This window comes from Capra hircus, chromosome 29, assembly GCF_001704415.2.
Source record: "Capra hircus breed San Clemente chromosome 29, ASM170441v1, whole genome shotgun sequence".
Classification (NCBI taxonomy): domain Eukaryota; kingdom Metazoa; phylum Chordata; class Mammalia; order Artiodactyla; family Bovidae; genus Capra; species Capra hircus.
Window position 1 is genome coordinate 50866515 of NC_030836.1, and position 16610 is coordinate 50883124.

General features: G+C 56.4%; 1 protein-coding gene across 1 annotated transcript; it reads right to left on the reverse strand.

Moving 5' to 3' along the window:
* On the reverse strand, positions 1274–3912 carry LOC106503767 (protein TsetseEP-like). Its single transcript, XM_018043297.1, has 2 exons — positions 2160–3912; positions 1274–1965 (listed from the first exon to the last, which is right to left on the reverse strand). The coding sequence occupies exons 1-2, from the start codon at positions 2299–2301 to the stop codon at positions 1352–1354; spliced, it is 756 nt and encodes a 251-aa protein (XP_017898786.1). The 5' UTR covers positions 2302–3912; the 3' UTR covers positions 1274–1351.

The window sequence follows — 16610 nt, forward strand, 5'->3', positions numbered from 1 at the left end:
GACGCATTCTCAGAAAGACGCGTGCATACGCACATGTAACTGAATCCAGACGCCGTGCAGCTGAAACGAGCAACGCGGTACGTCAGTCACGCGCCAGTAAAACGGCACCAGCGCGAGCGTTCACGGGAGTCCTGCTCATCACCGCCCGGCGCTGGACACGATGCAGGCGTCTGCGAACAAGGGGGTGAGAGGGCTCCCCGGGAGCACACGTCCACCTGGGACACTTCCTGGCGACTAAACGTTCATGCACGGAAACAAAAAAATAAATAAAATTCACGCACGTCTCTGAGACACAGGATAAGACGCCGAGTCAAAGAAGCCAGGATATATGTTTACGGTATCGTTTACGTGCCTCCAACTACAGGCAAAACCCGTCAGGAGGGAGGGGGCTGTGCGCCTGGGGCCTGGGGCTGGAAGGGCCAGCGACCCTGCACGGTGGAGACCACCCAGCACAACCAGGGTGGCGGCTGCATCACAGCCTGCTGAGCCAAACTGGTGGGGTCACGGATTCAAAATACTTGCATCACAGCTCTGGATGTACCTGTCACCTCAATAGGAAAATTAAAATCAGTTTCCTAGAGAATGAAGTTCCCTCAGAGAAGATGCCCAACCAAATGGTGGCCAGTCCACCCAAACCGTCTTCACAGCCCTCAATGACAGCTGGTGTGCGTCATGTCAGCTGACGCGTGGGATTCCTATAAAGTGGACTGAAGAAGGCTAGGAAGCGTAGGCGGAGCCACACAATTTGTGAAGCCAGGTCCCGTGGAGAGAAGAGTAGGGGGTCTAATTCGTGTTTGGGGGGATGAACTGAGCAGAGGGAAGGCAGGAAGGTCAGAAAGCCCAAGGGCTTCAAATCCTGCTTCTCAAATTCAACAGAATACTGAGACTGGCAGGGTCGGGATTTGGGAACTGTAAGTAGGCTTCTATTTTTCTGCTCAATACTTTTATTTACAGAAATGACACCAATTGATTTTTAAGAAGGGAAATAGAACCTTACAGAGGTTTATCAGTGAGCAGAAATAGGAAAACCAAGGATGGTGACTCACCGCCCGGGGTGATCTGACCCCAGGGCTCCCTGAGCTGGGAGCATAGGTTCTTTTACGAAGAGAAACACCCTGAGGAGGAAACCACACTTAGAAATCAAGGAAGCAGACCTCGGTGTGAGCTCGTGGGGGCTCATGGGACTGTAAAGAGTTTAAGAATAATGTGTGTGTTTGAAATAGGTAAACACACAAGAGGAAGTCGTGTGTTGAGTATAAACACCCGGCAGGTATATAAAAGCTCCTGGCCCCGGAGGCCCCACACTGAGCCCGTTCTCTCTCTCCACCTGCTCCTCTGACCTACTCCACCCTCAACCCACCAGAACCATGGGCTGCTCTGGCTGCTCCGGAGGCTGCGGCTCCAGCTGCTGTGTGCCCGTCTGCTGCTGTGTGCCAGCCTGCTCCTGCTCCAGCTGTGGCAAAGGGGGCTGCGGCTCGTGTGGGGGCTCCAAGGGGGGCTGCGGCTCCTGTGGGGGCTCCAAGGGGGGCTGCGGCTCCTGTGGGGGCTCCAAGGGGGGCTGCGGCTCCTGTGGGGGCTGTGGCTCTGGCTGCGGCTCCAGCTGCTGTGTGCCCGTGTGCAGCTGTGTGCCAGCCTGCTCCTGCTCCAGCTGTGGCAAGGGGGGCTGCGGCTCCTGCGGGGGGTCTAAGGGGGGCTGCGGCTCATGTGGGGGCTCCAAGGGGGGCTGTGGCTCATGTGGGGGCTGCGGCTCCAGCTGCTGTGTGCCCGTGTGCAGCTGTGTGCCAGCCCGCTCCTGCTCCAGCTGTGGCAAAGGGGGCTGCGGCTCGTGTGGGGGCTGTGGCTCCTGCGGGGGGTCTAAGGGGGGCTGCGGCTCCTGTGGAGGCTGTGGCTCTGGCTGTGGCTCCAGCTGCTGTGTGCCCGTCTGCTGCTGTGTGCCAGCCTGCTCCTGCTCCAGCTGCGGCAAAGGGGCTGCGGCTCGTGTGGGGGCTCCAAGGGGGGCTGCGGCTCCTGCGGGGGCTCCAAGGGGGGCTGCGGCTCCTGCGGGGGGTCTAAGGGGGGCTGCGGCTCCTGGGGAGGCTGTGGCTCTGGCTGTGGCTCCAGCTGCTGTGTGCCCGTCTGCTGCTGTGTGCCAGCCTGCTCCTGCTCCAGCTGCGGCAAAGGGGGCTGCGGCTCGTGTGGCGGCTCCCAGTCCAGCTGCTGCGTCCCCGTGTGCTGCCAGCGCAAGATCTGAGACTCTAGCCACAGACCCATGTCATTCTTCCAGCCCAGGCATCTCAGGATGTGTCCTGGGCTGCACGTCATAGCCCTGAAGTTGTGATGTCATCAAATCCTCCAGAGTTTCTGTCCTCAGTCTCCAGAGTTGGGCATAGAGCAGCCCAGCTGCCGATGAAGGCAGGCGGGGAGGGCACCCAGCTCATACCCATCACCCCCTTACGGAAAGCTGCCCCCGATTCTAACACCACCCGAAGGGACTCCTGTGGTCCTTGCTCCAGGCACCTCATGGTCTTTAGAGCCTGGGCACCTGGGTCCCGCCGGGCTCCTCTCCAGGGCCTCACCAGCCACCCCCGAGTCCTGAATGCCTCCCACTCTCTTCCCTGGCATATCTGGTCCACACTGGCCATTGGTAAATCCTTCAATAAACGCTTTTCCTCTGCACGAGACATATTCTCACGATGAAATTTTTTCCAGCTCCTACCTTGTGAGTAAAACCCACAAATCTGCTTCCACCTTGATCACCGTCCTCTCCTGGCACCCTGCCTGACCAGTCCACTCTCTCTTTTGCTCACACACTGACAGAGATCTGCTGTGTGGCCCACACTGGTGTCTGTTACAGACTGAGTGAGACACACTGCTGCCTCGGCGGGAGGAGCGTGGCGGGGTCTCAGCAGAGGGACTCAGCCCGTTCGTGGGAGGGGGAGGAGTTGGGGAGCACACGGGAGGCGCCCCGGAGAAGGTGCGCAGGCTCAGGGGGGCTTGTCCGGGGGCAGGGACACACGCTCCGTGGCGTGTGGGCTGCCAGGGAAGCACCCGGCTCTGGAGTCAGAATCAGATACTGTGTGACCTTTGCCAGGTAACCTGGGCTCCTGCCTCGGTTTTCTCACCTGGAAAATGGGGGTCCGCGAGTGTCCACCTCACAGTGTTGCGGTGAAGCTGGAGAGTCTGGCCCATGCCAAAGCACTCGGCATGCCACGGACATGCACCTTCACACCACGGCTCACGGAAGGGGTACGATCAGGCGCAGGCAGAGCTGCGAAGGACCCTCCCGGCTCTTACCGAAAGGAGCTTGATCTTTCCCTGGAAACTGAAGAACCGAAGGATGAGGCTGGAAGCGGCTCGAAGTCCGTTTGCTCGGGGGTCATCGAGGGCCTAACTCACGCAGGCGGGCAGCAGGAGGCACGGGTGAGGGGTCCCCAGCCGGGGGGACGGGCTCGCTGAGGTGTTTGGGGATGTGGAGAGCGACGTGGCTCCAGGCGGCCGGGCGGGGGGTGCTGGCCCTGGACCGCACGGTGCTAAGGGACGGTGTACTCGTCTGCTGTTGCTGGGCCACCGATGACCGCAACTCAGGGGCCGGTCAACCTGGCACATCCACGCTTACTGTCTCACAGACTCCCCAGGTCTGAAGCCCAGGCAGGGGCCAGCGGGCAGCCCCCTTGGGGTCTCACGAGGCTGCAGGCAAGGGCCAACTGCACGCACCTCTCATCTGAGGCTCCGGGCCCTCCCCTCCCCACACGGGGTGTGTGAAGAACGCGTCTCCATTTCTCAAGCACTCTCAGCCAGGGGTCGTTCTCAGCCGCAGGAGAGCCCACAGCTCCGGGACCCGCGCTCCCGCAGACCCTGCACAACGCGTCATGTTCCTCCCAGGCCAGCAGGACTGCCTCTCTCTGGCTCACGGTCTCCGCCACCTAGACCCCTATTTCACGGCTCCCCGGGTCGGGCGTCTGTGGTGGAATCTGAAACAGTAAAGAATCTGCCTGCAATGCTGGAGACGTGGGTTCAATCCCTGGGTCAGGAAGATCCCCTCGAGAAGGAAATGGCAATCCACTTCAGCATTCTCGCCTGGAGAATCCGATGGACAGAGGAGCCTGGCGGGCCCCAGTCCATGGGGTCGCAAAAAGTTGGACACAACTAATCAACTCACACACAGATTCAGGCAGGGGACCCCACCCCAGGCAACCTCCCTTTTGAGGAACCCAACTGATCAGGGACCTTAACTATATCTGCAAACATCCCCTTTGCCATATAACCAAACATAATCCCACGAGTGACACCTCATAGTAATCATGGGCTCCGTACACACTCAGAAGGAGATTCTGTACGGAGGAGGGTCACTCGGGGTCATTTTCCAGTCCTGTCCGTCCCAGGAGGAGAGACAAGTGTGCGGATGAGGACAGGTCATGTTCACAGTATCTGCAGGACGTCCAAAATGGAGACATCCCGGAGGCAGTCAGGTGTGGCCTGGAGGGTGGGTCTTCACAGATCCAGAGGCTATCAGAGCACGTGATGGTAGCAAAGCTGATGACGAAGGGCCTCCCTGGTGTTCGTGAGACTCTGAGCTCCCAGAGCAGGGCGCCCAGTCTGCATCCCTGCTTGGGGAACTTGATCCCACACAAACAACTCAGAGTCCACACACCGCAAGTAAAGACCCTGCCATGCAATGGAGACCGTGCCACAGCTAGGACCTGGTGCAGCGAAATAAACATTAAAAAAAAAGAGCCGGGAGCAAACAAAACCAGCGGGTGTCAGCCTTGGGGTAAATCTTTGGATCTAGAAAAGAGCAGCCAAGGCCAGGGCCCGGGGGACACGGACACTGGGGAACAGTGACTCCAAACAGGAGAAGAAGCAGGGGCCATCTGCGGGCTGCGGAGGTGGTGGAGCCCCGGGGAGGGCTGCTGACCTAGCAGTCCATGGGGAGCCGGGCTTTCCCAGACTCTGCACGTGGAGAGATGCCACTGTGTGGAGAGGCCCAAAGAGCAGACGAAACAAGAAAGAAACACACTCTTGGAGCTTACAGATGAGTTTTGAGCTTTCCAAAGTCAAAAGACACAAGGTGAACACAGCAAAAATCAGTCATTATGTCCACGCGATAGGAACAAACTAGAAACCAAAACTTAGAGCACAGTATAGTCACACATTCTCCAAAGAAAGAAAACACGCAGGTCTAACAGCAACAGCAACGAAATGTACGGCTCTGAATGCTGAAAACCGCAAGATGCTAAAGAGCAAGACCAACGACAATCACACAGACAGACAGACGCACCAGGTCCACGGACTGCGGAACTCAGCACAGGCAAGACGCCGACTCTCCCAAACTCTGACAAATGCTTATCAAAATCCTAGCAGGATTCTTCTTCTCAGTCGCTCCTAAAAGGTATATAGAAGGATAAAGGGACTAGAATAGTCAAAGCAATTTTAAAAAACAATATAATTAGAAGAACAACATATGATTTTAAGACTTGCTATATAGCTACAAGTCTACAGCTTGCAGAAAGAAGAGAGTGGAAAAGTTGGCTTAAATCTCAGCTAAGATCATGGCATCTGGCCCCATCACTTTATGGCAGATAGAAGGGGAAACAATGGAAACAGTGAGAGGCTTTATTTTCTTAGGTTCCAAAATCACTGCAGATGGTGACTGCAGCCATGAAATTAAAAGATGCTTGCTCCCTGGAAGAAAAGCTATGACCAACCTAGATAGCATATTAAAAAGCAGAGACATTACTTTGCTAACAAAGGTCCATCTAGTCAAAGCTATGGTTTTTCCAATAGTCATGCATGGATGTGAGAGTTGAACTATAAAGAAAGCTGAGCACCAAAGAATTGATGCTTTTGAACTGTGGTGTTGGAGAAGACTCTTGAGAGTCCCTTGGACTGCAAGGAGATCCAACCAATCCATTTTAAAGGAGATCAGTCCTGGGTGTTCATTGGAAGGAATGATGCTAAAGCTGAAACTCCAGTACTTTGGCCACCTCATGCAAAGAGTTGACTCATTGGAAAAGACTTTGATGCTGGGAGGGATTGCGGGCAGGAGAAGAAGGGGACGACAGAGGGTGAGATATTTGGATGGCATCACCAATGTGGTGGACCTGAGTTTGAGCAAACTCCAGGAGTTGGTGATGGACAGGGAAGCCTGGTGTGCTGCAGTCCATGGGGTCGCAAAGAATAGAGTCGGACACGACTGAGCGACTGAACTGAACTGAACAAGCAAGCTGGGGGCTTCCTCGGTGGCGCGAGCGGTAAAGAACCCATCTGCCAATGCAGGAGGCTTAAGAGACATGGGTGTGATCTCTGGGTCAGGAGGACCCCCTGGAGAAGAGCATGGGAACCCACTCCAGTACTCCTGCCTGGAGAATCCCATGGACAGAGGAGCCTGGCGGGCTACAGTCCATGGCGTCGCAGAGTCGGACACGACTGAGGGACTTAACCCAAGCACGATATGCCACGTGGGGGCCGGGGAGGAGCCCACGTCAAAGCTCTCTGTCAACGCTCCTCCGTTCACGTAACAGTCTCCACGTGGCAGAACTGCCGTGAGATTGCTCAGTGGTCGCCAGGGGTCAGGACTGTGGGAAAGGTGTCATTATTTGCGGATAAAATGAGAGAGTTTCTTTCGGGTGATGGTTGTGGTACTAGCTCTTGGAATCCTCACATGTGATGAAACTTCATTGCACTACACATTGAAAAGGCCTATAAAAACTGGTGGAATCCAAACAAAGTCTGTGCCTGAGTAAACTGGACTGTGCCAAGGTCGACACCTTATTTTTGACAATGTACCATGGTTAGGGGAGAGATTACGACTGAGCAGGGCGAGTGGTGGTCAGTGCTCTGCGGCGGCAGAGCTGCTACTTGGGAAGAGGAAGTTTTGGAGAGGGATGGTGGAGACGCTTCCACAGCAGTGGAATGCTGTGCTCGATACCCCGAGCTGCACACTTAAAATGGCTAAGATGGTAAAGGCGTGAATTTTTATTGTTTTAGTTGCTGAGTCGTGTCTGACTCTTTGCAACCCCATGGACTGTAGCCCACCAGGCTCCTCTGCCCACGGTATTTCTCAGGCAAGAATACTGGAGTGGGTTGCCGTTTCCTTCTCCAGGGGATCTTCTTGACCCAGGGATCGAACTCAAGTCTCCTGCCCGGCAGGTGGGTTCTTTACCACTGAGCCACCAGGAAAGCCTCAGACGTATGTATGTTTTAGCACAAGAATTTTTTAATAGATTACTATTGCGAGAGCTGGGTGAGAGAGACAGCGGAACTCTGAACTATATTTGCTACCTCTTGGGAATCCTGCACAATCACAAAATTAAAGCTCCTCTGTGTCTCCTGGTTTGGATGCTGGGTTACTTGGTCACCCTGCCTCGGACTGTCCGCTACTCCCAGGACTAACCAACGCCACAGCCTCTGCTCAGCTGGACGCCCGCTCCCATCATTCAGTCCCTTCATGCCCATCACCCAGCCTATCCAAGTTGCAAAAGATGCCAATATCAGGAGGTATGCTATTAGGAAAGTACACTCTGGAGAGAAGACCAGGAGTACAGCTAGGCAAACTTTCGCTGAAGAGTTCAGGTGTGTGACTGATGGATCAACTCAACCATCTGAGCAAAATCCAGGAGCAGAAATGGATTATCGGGGAACAGTTTGTGGAGGGCCTACCTGACAGAGAAGCTTCGCTGGAGGCTCAGACAGTAAAGACTCCGCCTGCAGCGCAGGGGACCCAGGTTCCATCTCTGGGTCGGGAAGATCCCCTGGAGGAGGGCATGGCAACCCACTCTAGCATTCTTGTCTGGAGAGTCCCATGGACAGAGGAGCCCGGCGGGCTACAGTCTGGGGGTCACAAAGAGTCAGGCGCGACCGAGCGGCTTTTACAGCAGCACCTAACTGGGGGCTCGCTGTGGCAGACCTGGGAGACCGCCAGTGTTTTGTGGACGTTCCACCAGCAGAGTTGTGTTGCAGCAGAAAGAAATCTGAGCCAACTTTGAGAGACAGTCGAGGACAGAGCAGCCTGGCGTGCTGCAGTTCACGGGGCGGCAGAGTCAGCCCAGCTTAGCGGCTGGACGGCAACAGGTGCACAGCAGCAGAGTCGCTTCTAGTCCAGACGGAAGGAAGCGGAGACCCGGGGCGGGAAAGAGGCCGTCGCTGCAGAGGCCACAGGCAGGAAAGGGGCCGACAGATGCTCAGCGCCAAACATGCGCCACTCCTCAGAAAACTTGCAGCCCCCAAGGGGCTTCCCGGGTGACTCAGCGGTGAAAGGGAAACCCACGTGCCGATGCGGAGCACATGGGTTCAGTCCCTGGTCCAGGAAGACCCCACATGCCGCAAAGCAACTAAGCTCACGCGCACGGCTACTGAGTCTGAGCTCTGGAGCCCGGGAACCACAACGGCTGAGCCCCCGCACCACAGCCACCGAAGCTCGCGCCCTAGAACTTGAGCTCTGCAACAAGGGAGGCCGCCACAAGGAGCCACCCGTGCTCTGCAACGAAGAGCAGCCGCCGCCCAGCACAATCAGGGGAAAGCCCGAACAGCACGAAGACCCAGCGCGGCCTAAATAAATAATCTAACACTTATCATTAAAGAAACCCTCTGCCTCCCGAGGAATGTCCTCAGCCCCGTCTGCAGTCTGCCTTCTGCGGACCAGGCTGTGTGAGGAGCAAGGGAGCCCGAGGGGGCAGCGCCACGGCCCTGGCTGGTACTCGGACCTCACGGGTGTCCTTGGCATCAATTCTGATTCCGTGATTTAAACAAGCAAAAGCTTTCTGTGTCTGTCGGTTGCCTCGCTCTCCAGACTCTCCGGGGGCGACGAGCTCCCCGAGGCAGGAGCTGACCGGGCCTGGCCCTCTGGACGCTGCGCATCCGTGTGCGCTCACGGGAGTCGGGGCGTCGTGAGGAGGACCGCAGGGGGAGCCCCGGGGCAGAGAGGAGGGTTAGGGAGGGCATCACAGGGAGCCGGCGTCGTGGGGAAGGCTGTTTGTTGAGGGAGCTCACAGCACAGTTTCGGCCCCAAAGCGGAGTCAGAGAGGGGAGAAGACAAGAGATGGCCGTGGGGGAGGCCCTAGGGCAGCGCCAAGTCACGGTGGCCAAGGGCCCACGGCTCCAGGGGACGTGCCCAGGGTTTAGGGCCCCACTGTCTGGGGCTCTGCCGGGACTTGCCGCCCACTGACGGCGGAGCTGAGGCAGGCGAGAGGCAGAGGGTGCGGGTGGGTGTCTTCCGAAGGCGGGCTGTCCGCGAGGACTGCCAGTCAAGCCGGAGCCCAGCAGGTGCACCCGGGGCGGGGGCCCGCGGAGACGACGGCAGGGGGCACATGGCACGACTTCCTGAGGACGGGGAGGGGGGCCCAGTCCCAGCAGGCGGCGAGGTCTGCCCTCCACGCCAGCAGAAACGGTCCTCTTCGGTCCAGCGAGCCAGCTCCCACACAGCGGGCGATGAGGGCCCCAGAAGTGGGCTTCAGGCAGGGGGAGCCAGTTCAGGGGAGCCCCAGGAAGAGCGGTTTCACCAAAGAGGGAGAAAGCCAGGGCCTGGGCTCAGAGCCTCGGGTCTCGCCTCGCAGCACACAGGACACAGCAGCTGGCGCCGCAGCCCCCGAGCAGCCAGAGCAGCCGGCGCTTCTGGCGGGCTGAGGGTGGAGCCGGCCCGAGGAGCAGGCGGAGAGAGAAGGGGCTCAGTGTGGGGCCTCCGGCCCGGGAGCCGCCACATGCCCGCAGGGTCGGCTGAGACGCCGGGCACGTGCTCACTTCCTGACTTCTGTGTACGGCTCTTTCCGCAGGGAGATCGTGATCTAGAGATAACAGAAGTGCCGCGCTTCGCCTGCAGCCATTTCCTCCTCTCACACCGTCTTCCTCCGTCACGGCCCAGCTCCTGCGGGCTCTCGTGACCCTGGGAACAGGACAAGCTTCGTGTCTTTCCGCTCACTACACTTCCCATCCCAGGCTTCTATCACTGTTTGAAGGAACAGTCACCTTCCATTAGTTCCCACGGTTTCTTAGTTTCATGGAGACACTGATAAAGCTCAGGCTCTCATGGCTCTTGACCGAAGCTCAGCACGACAGCCAGGCTCTCCGCGGGTGTGGGAACAGAACGCTTGTGTGGCGGCCAGGGTTCCGGAAAGCCCAGCGCCCCCCAGGCTTCTGGGCCACCAGGCGGCCCATCTCGAGACCCCGAACCCCGAGAGAGTGCCCGCCTCTGCTCCTCCGGGTCCTGTCTCTCCAGGTCCAATGCTAGGGCCCTGTCTGCGGCCCCTCTGCGAGGCTTCAGGGTCGCTGGGTCCCCGCGTTCTCCTCTCTGCTCCCTGCACACAGCAGGTCATCAGCCCTGGGCCCTAAAGCCTGAGCGCTGCGGGGATTTCGCTCAGCGCTCCTTTATTGCTTTAGGCCTTTTTTCTTTTTTGCTATTTTTTTATAATTGTAGGAAAACACACGCAACATGAACCACGCCATCGAGCCGTGCTAAGGGCACAGTTCAGGGCCACCAAGCACAGTCACACTGCTGTTCGGCCGTCAGCACCATCTCATCAAACCGAAGCTCTGCCCCATCAAACACTCACTCCGCAGCCCCTGCCGGCAGCCCCAGCCCCACCGTCCGGCTGTCTGCGTCTATGAACTACCGCTCTAGGGGCCTTGTACAAGAGGCATCAGACAGGCTTTGCCCTTTTGTGACCGGACCATTCCACCAGCATGAGGCCCTCAAGGCCCATCCACACACAGCCTGTGTCAGAATGGCCTTCCTTTTCGAGGCTGAGTAATACTCCACTGTGTGCGCGGACCACGGTGTGTGCGTCCCTTCACCCGCTGACGGGCCTCTGGGTTGCCTCCACATTTCAGCTGCTGTAAGTGCTGCTGCTCTGAACGTGGGCGTGCAAACACCTGTCTGAGTTCCTGCTTCCGACTGTTTTGAGGACACACCCAGAAGCTGAAGACCTGGGTCATATTTTTGTTCTATTTGAGGAATCTCAGGCAGAGGCTCTTTCTGTTCGAATGCTTTCTGACTCATTTTACCCTAATACATTCTTTCTAAGGGGCCTCCGTGCCATTTCCCTCAGCATTTTCCACTCCCACCGGGAAAGCTCCTTTCCGATTTCTCCACATCCCGACCAGCACCTGCCACTTCCTGCCTCTCTGACAGTGGCACCATCGGGGGTGAGGGGGTGCAGGCTTTCTTAGCTAAGGGCTGCGGATACTTGGGGGGCTCCCTCCTGACCCCCAGACATTTCTGGGGTACCTGGGGAGCCATCACACGTCTCTCAAGGGATCTTCTTCAGATTCTCTTCCCCACCGCATGGAGGGGCGCTGCTCCCGCACGCTCAGAGATCCCTGGGGAAGAGTCGGCAGGTGGTTGCAGACCATGGGTCTGGGGCATCTCGGGATTCTAGTCTGCCGAACTCCTCTTGTCCATATTCAAGGCGTCCACCGTTATGTCAACACAAGAGGTGGGAAAGAGGTGAAATTCCAGAATAATGGGGTCCAGGAAAAGATCCTGAAAGCTTTCGGGGAGAGAAATCAACAGACACAAAGATGTCTAAATCCTCCTGGCCGCAGGAAAAGGCCAACTCTGTTTTGAAGGAAGCTGCTTGCCTGGAATCAGAGGTCTAGCCAAGCCACCAATCAGACTTAGAGTGAGAATTAGAATCTTTCTTCAGAAATGCCGATTTCCAAAAGGTGTAACCTCACTGCTTTCTTTCTCAAGAAATTCCTGGTGAATGTGCTCCACTGAGACAAGGAGGTGAACCAGGAAAGAAAGGCAGGGCTCCCTGGCAGAAGCAGACGGCCGCGGGGGCACGGCGACGCCCAGGAGGACAGAGGGCCCGGGGCGACAGGGAGCCTGGGGCAGGGGCAGGGGCCCCAGGGGTCTCCTCCAAGGTAAAAACAGCTGCAGTTAGAGGATGCGCCTAAAGCCACAGGGAAGCCAGGAGAGTCACACCTCAGGTGCAGAAGGGGGATGAATGAGCGGACAGCGATTGCTGGGAAATGGCCCAGAAGTTTACATGCTCGGCAGAGGGGCTTAGAGAAAGCAGAACCCTCATCTTCCACTGCTGAAATCCCACAGGACACCCAGTCAGTGGAGAAACAAACAAGAATGTGCGGTCTTTTTCTTTTTTTTTTTTGATTGAGGTTAACAGAAGAAACAATTGGCAGCGCTCTGGCAGCAATGCTGTTCCGGGTAACGTTTGGACTATGTGTGTGTGTGTGACTTAGACAGAAATAAGCCTGAAAGGATGGGCGGGGGGCGGGGAGGCTGCATTGGGTCCACGAGACGTGAAGACACCATACAAGCCAGGGTAACACGTGCGGGACGGCTCGCGGTTGGACAGACATTCAGGGGGAACAGAAGGAAAGTCCAGGGTTTCGAATAAAATAAACACAGAGGTTCCTGATGGGAGAACAGACCCAGACCCAGAACAAGCAGCTCCAGTCACCACAGCCACCACAGGGATTTGCGTAAAGGGATCAGCGAACAACAGCAGACGTGAGACACAATCATAAACCTTTTAATATCTGTCATTAGTATAAGGCAAACAGAACACGCCTGGGGATGCAGTATAACCAACACAAGGAAGGAACCACGTGCCCAGCATCGCACCTGCCCCGGCAGGTATGTAGAGGCTCCCGGCCCCGGAGGCCCCACACTGAGCCCCTTCTCTCCCTCCACCTGCCCCTCTGACATACTCCACCCTCAGCCCACCAGAACCATGGGCTGCTCTGGCTGCTCCGGGGGCTGCGGCTCCAGCTGCTGTGTGCCCGTCTGCTGCCGTGTGCCAGCCCGCTCCTGCTCCAGCTGCGGCAAAGGGGGCTGCGGCTCCTGCGGGGAGTCTAAGGGGGGCTGCGGCTCCTGCGGGGGGTCTAAGGGGGGCTGCAGCTCCTGCGGGGGGTCTAAGGGGGGCTGCGGCTCCTGCGGGGAGTCTAAGGGGGGCTGCGGCTCCTGCGGGGAGTCTAAGGGGGGCTGCGGCTCCTGCGGGGGGTCTAAGGGGGGCTGCGGCTCCTGCGGGGGGTCTAAGGGGGGCTGTGGCTCCTGCGGGGAGTCTAAGGGGGGCTGCGGCTCCTGTGGGGAGTCTAAGGGGGGCTGCGGCTCCTGCGGGGGGTCTAAGGGGGGCTGTGACTCGTGTGGGGGCTCCCAGTCCAGCTGCTGTGTCCCCGTTTGCTGCCAGCGCAAGATCTGAGGCTCTGACTGAGGGCTTCAGGTGGCTCCTAAGGATGTGGGCTTCCCATCGAGTGCCTGTAGACATGACCTAGACCATCCCCAAGCAGTTCCTGCCTAGGTGATGGACAACTAGAGTCTCCTGGCTCCAGACTCCTCCCCAGCACCGAGGGAAAGGTGAGAAGCTCGCCCACACATTCCCTGAGAGGGGGAACCGTGCCCCAGACACTTTTGCGCCTTCTACCCACACACCCTAATGCCTGAGCCAGACTTGCCCTGAAATGGTTCACAGGTCAGGGAGGTGGCCGAAATTCCCATTTCTAATTATTCCATGCGAGGCACCAAACCTTTGCCTTCCTCTGTCTGCCAGGAGCTTTATCACTGCCACAAGTGTGTCTCCTATAACCCACCTGATTACAAGGGCCTTAAGGCCCACAACGGGTCTGGGTGCACCAAAACATAAATCCCCCACCCACAGACCTTGGTCTCACTGTGGTTTCCTTCCAGCCTATCTTGTTAGCAAAATCGATCGTGTTTCCCTCTCCTGCTGCCTAATCGATCGCGGCTCCCGGGGCCCTTCGCTGCTGTCACCCCAGCGCCGGGCTCAGCAGTCATTGCACAGACGTTAGGTAGAGTGATGGATGGAGGACCCACTGAGTGCGTGCGTGAGTGAGCGAAGAATTGATGGAAGCAAGCAGAAGACTTGCGTTAGCAGAGGCGGGGCACCCGCCGAGTGAATGGGACTCAGGATTCAGGCTGTCTCTGCAGGCATCAGGGAGGCAGCTCCTTCCCCAGAGAGGATGTGCTTGGAGGAGGAGGAGGAGACATTTGCCCTCAATGCCCAGAAAAAGGTCTATTGGGTGGGCTGCGCGCCATCCAGGCCCCAGAGCAGGGGTCAAGCCTGGAGAGAAAGAGGCGACTAAAACGAGCTGAGCTCCTGAGAAGTTGCAAAGATATAGATGGTCCTGTTTCGGCGACCAGCGCTGACCTGGCTCAGCAGGGAGCAAGGAGCTCTCTCCCCACCGCTGGGCTCAGGGTCAGTGAGAACCAACCAGTCTCAGATCTCAGCAGGGGTGGGGCTAGGGGAGGAACAGAAGGGGACCCGATGAAGGTCACCTGCGGAAAACCCCCAGCTGACACCACACCTGCTGTGAGAGCTTGGACCCCTCCCACAAGATCAGGAGCAAGCGACGGGCATCCACGCGCCCCAGGTCTGCTCAGCATCACTCTGACATCCTAGCCAGAATGGGAGGCAGCAGCCATGAGCTTCCCTGGTGGCTCAGAGGTAGAGAACCCAGCGGTCAATGCAGGAGACACGGGTTCGATCCCTGGTCTGGGAAGATCCCACGTGCCTCGGAGCAGCTAAGCCCGAGCACCATGATTACAGGAGCCTGCGCTCCGCAAGAGAGGCCGCCGCGGCGAGAAGCCTGCGCACTGCACCTCGAGAGAGCCCGCCCGCAGCGCAAGGCCCACGCTTTAAGCATGAATGCTGAAAGGGATAGCAGGCATCCACACTGGGAAGGAAAAGGTAACACTGCCTCTATTCATAGAAGACAGTGTCTAGTGTGCGGAAAATCCTAAGGGCTACACACACACGCACACACACACACACACACAATTATTAGAGCTAAGAAATGCACTCAGCAGGCTGCAGGATACAACATCAAATATACAAAAATCAGCTATATTTCTATATACCAGCAATGAGCCATCAAAATGTAAATTAAGAAGACAATATCATGGAAGAGAACAAAATCACTTAATAAACTTAACAATTGAAGTGCAAAACTGCAAAACACCACTGAAAGAAGCTAAAGAAAGCCAAAATTAATGGAAAGATATCCAATGGTCCTGTATTAGGAAACATAATATTGTTAAAATGACAGTATTCCAAAACTTTGCAGATTTAACATAATCCCTTTCAAAATCCCAAGTTGCTTTTTGCAGAAAGCGACAAGCTGACCCTAAAATGCATATGGAAATTCAAGGATCTGCAGACAGTCAAACAATCTTGAAACAGAAAATCTAAGTTGGAGGAGGACTCATGTTTCCCAATTTCCAATGCATTACAGAGTTGCAGCAGGACTTCTCTGGTGGACAGTGGATGAGAATCCCCCTGCCAATGCAGGAAGCACGGCTCCGACCCCTGGTGCTGGGAGACCCCACATGCCTCGCAGCGACTAAGCCCGGGCACCGCAAGTCCTGAGCCCGCCTGCTGCAACTGCTGAAGTCCACGCGCTTCGAGTCTGTGCTGCAACGAGAGGCCGCCACCAAGAGGAGCCCGCACACCGCAAGGAGCTGCTGCGCCTGGAGACGGGCCAAGTGCCGGCCAGAGACGCAGCCCAGCGAAAACATGGTAAACAGATTATGCACCAAACGCTGCAGTGAGAAAGCTGCGTGGAACTGCACAAGGGTAGGCACAGATCAGAGGGACAGACCGAGTCTAGAGGCAGATCCCTCAATTGTGGGCAGCTGATTTTCAGCAACGGTGCCACAACCATTCAGTGCAGCCTTCTCGATGACCAGTGCTGAGACCAGCAGCGACCACACGCAAAAGAATACAGCGGAGCCTTTATCTCACCATATGCAGCAAAAAAAAAACAGCCTTGAAATGGATCCACGAGCTAGTCATAAAAGCCAGAACCGGAAACTATAAAACTCTTAGAAGAGAAGGTAGAGTAAGTCTTTGTGATCTTACAGACACTAGACAACGAATATTAGATACGACAGCAGAGTGGAAGTGAAGGTCGCTCGGTCGTGTCCGACTCTGCGACTCCGTGGACCGTATAGTCCATGGGATTCTCCAGGCCAGAATCCTGGAGTGGGAGCCTTTCACTTCTCCAGGGGGTCTTCCCAACCCAGGGATCGAACCCAGGTCTCCTGCATTGCAGGCGGATTCTTTACCAGCTGAGTCACAAGGAAGCCCCAGAATCCTGGAGTGGGAGCCTTTCCCGTCTCCAGGGGGTCTTCCCAACCCAGGGATTGAACCCAGGTCTCCTGCACTGCAGGCGGATTCTTCACCAACTGAGCTCTGAGGGAAGCTTTTGACAGCAGAAGCATAAGCGAAAAAAGAAAAATTATATAAATCAGACTGCATCAAAATAAAAGATTTTGAGCTTCAAACGCCACAAGTCAAAAAGTAAAAAGACAATGTAGAGATAAAATATTTGCCAATCAGATATTTGACAACTGCCTTATATTCAGAATATAGACAGAACTCTTACCCCCCCAAAACTGGAGACAGATAACCCAATTAAAAACTTAGCAAAGGGTCTGAATAGATGTTTCTCCAAAGAAGATACACAGATGGCTAATAAGCACATGAAAAGATGCTCAACATCATTAGTCATCAGGAAGACACAAGTCAAAACCACAGTGAGATGTCTCCTCCTACCCTTAGGGTGGATATCATCGGAAAGGCAAACAGTGACAAGTGTTGGTGAGCACCGGAGAAACTGAAGCCCCGCGCATCGCTGACTGAAACAGAGGATGATGCGAC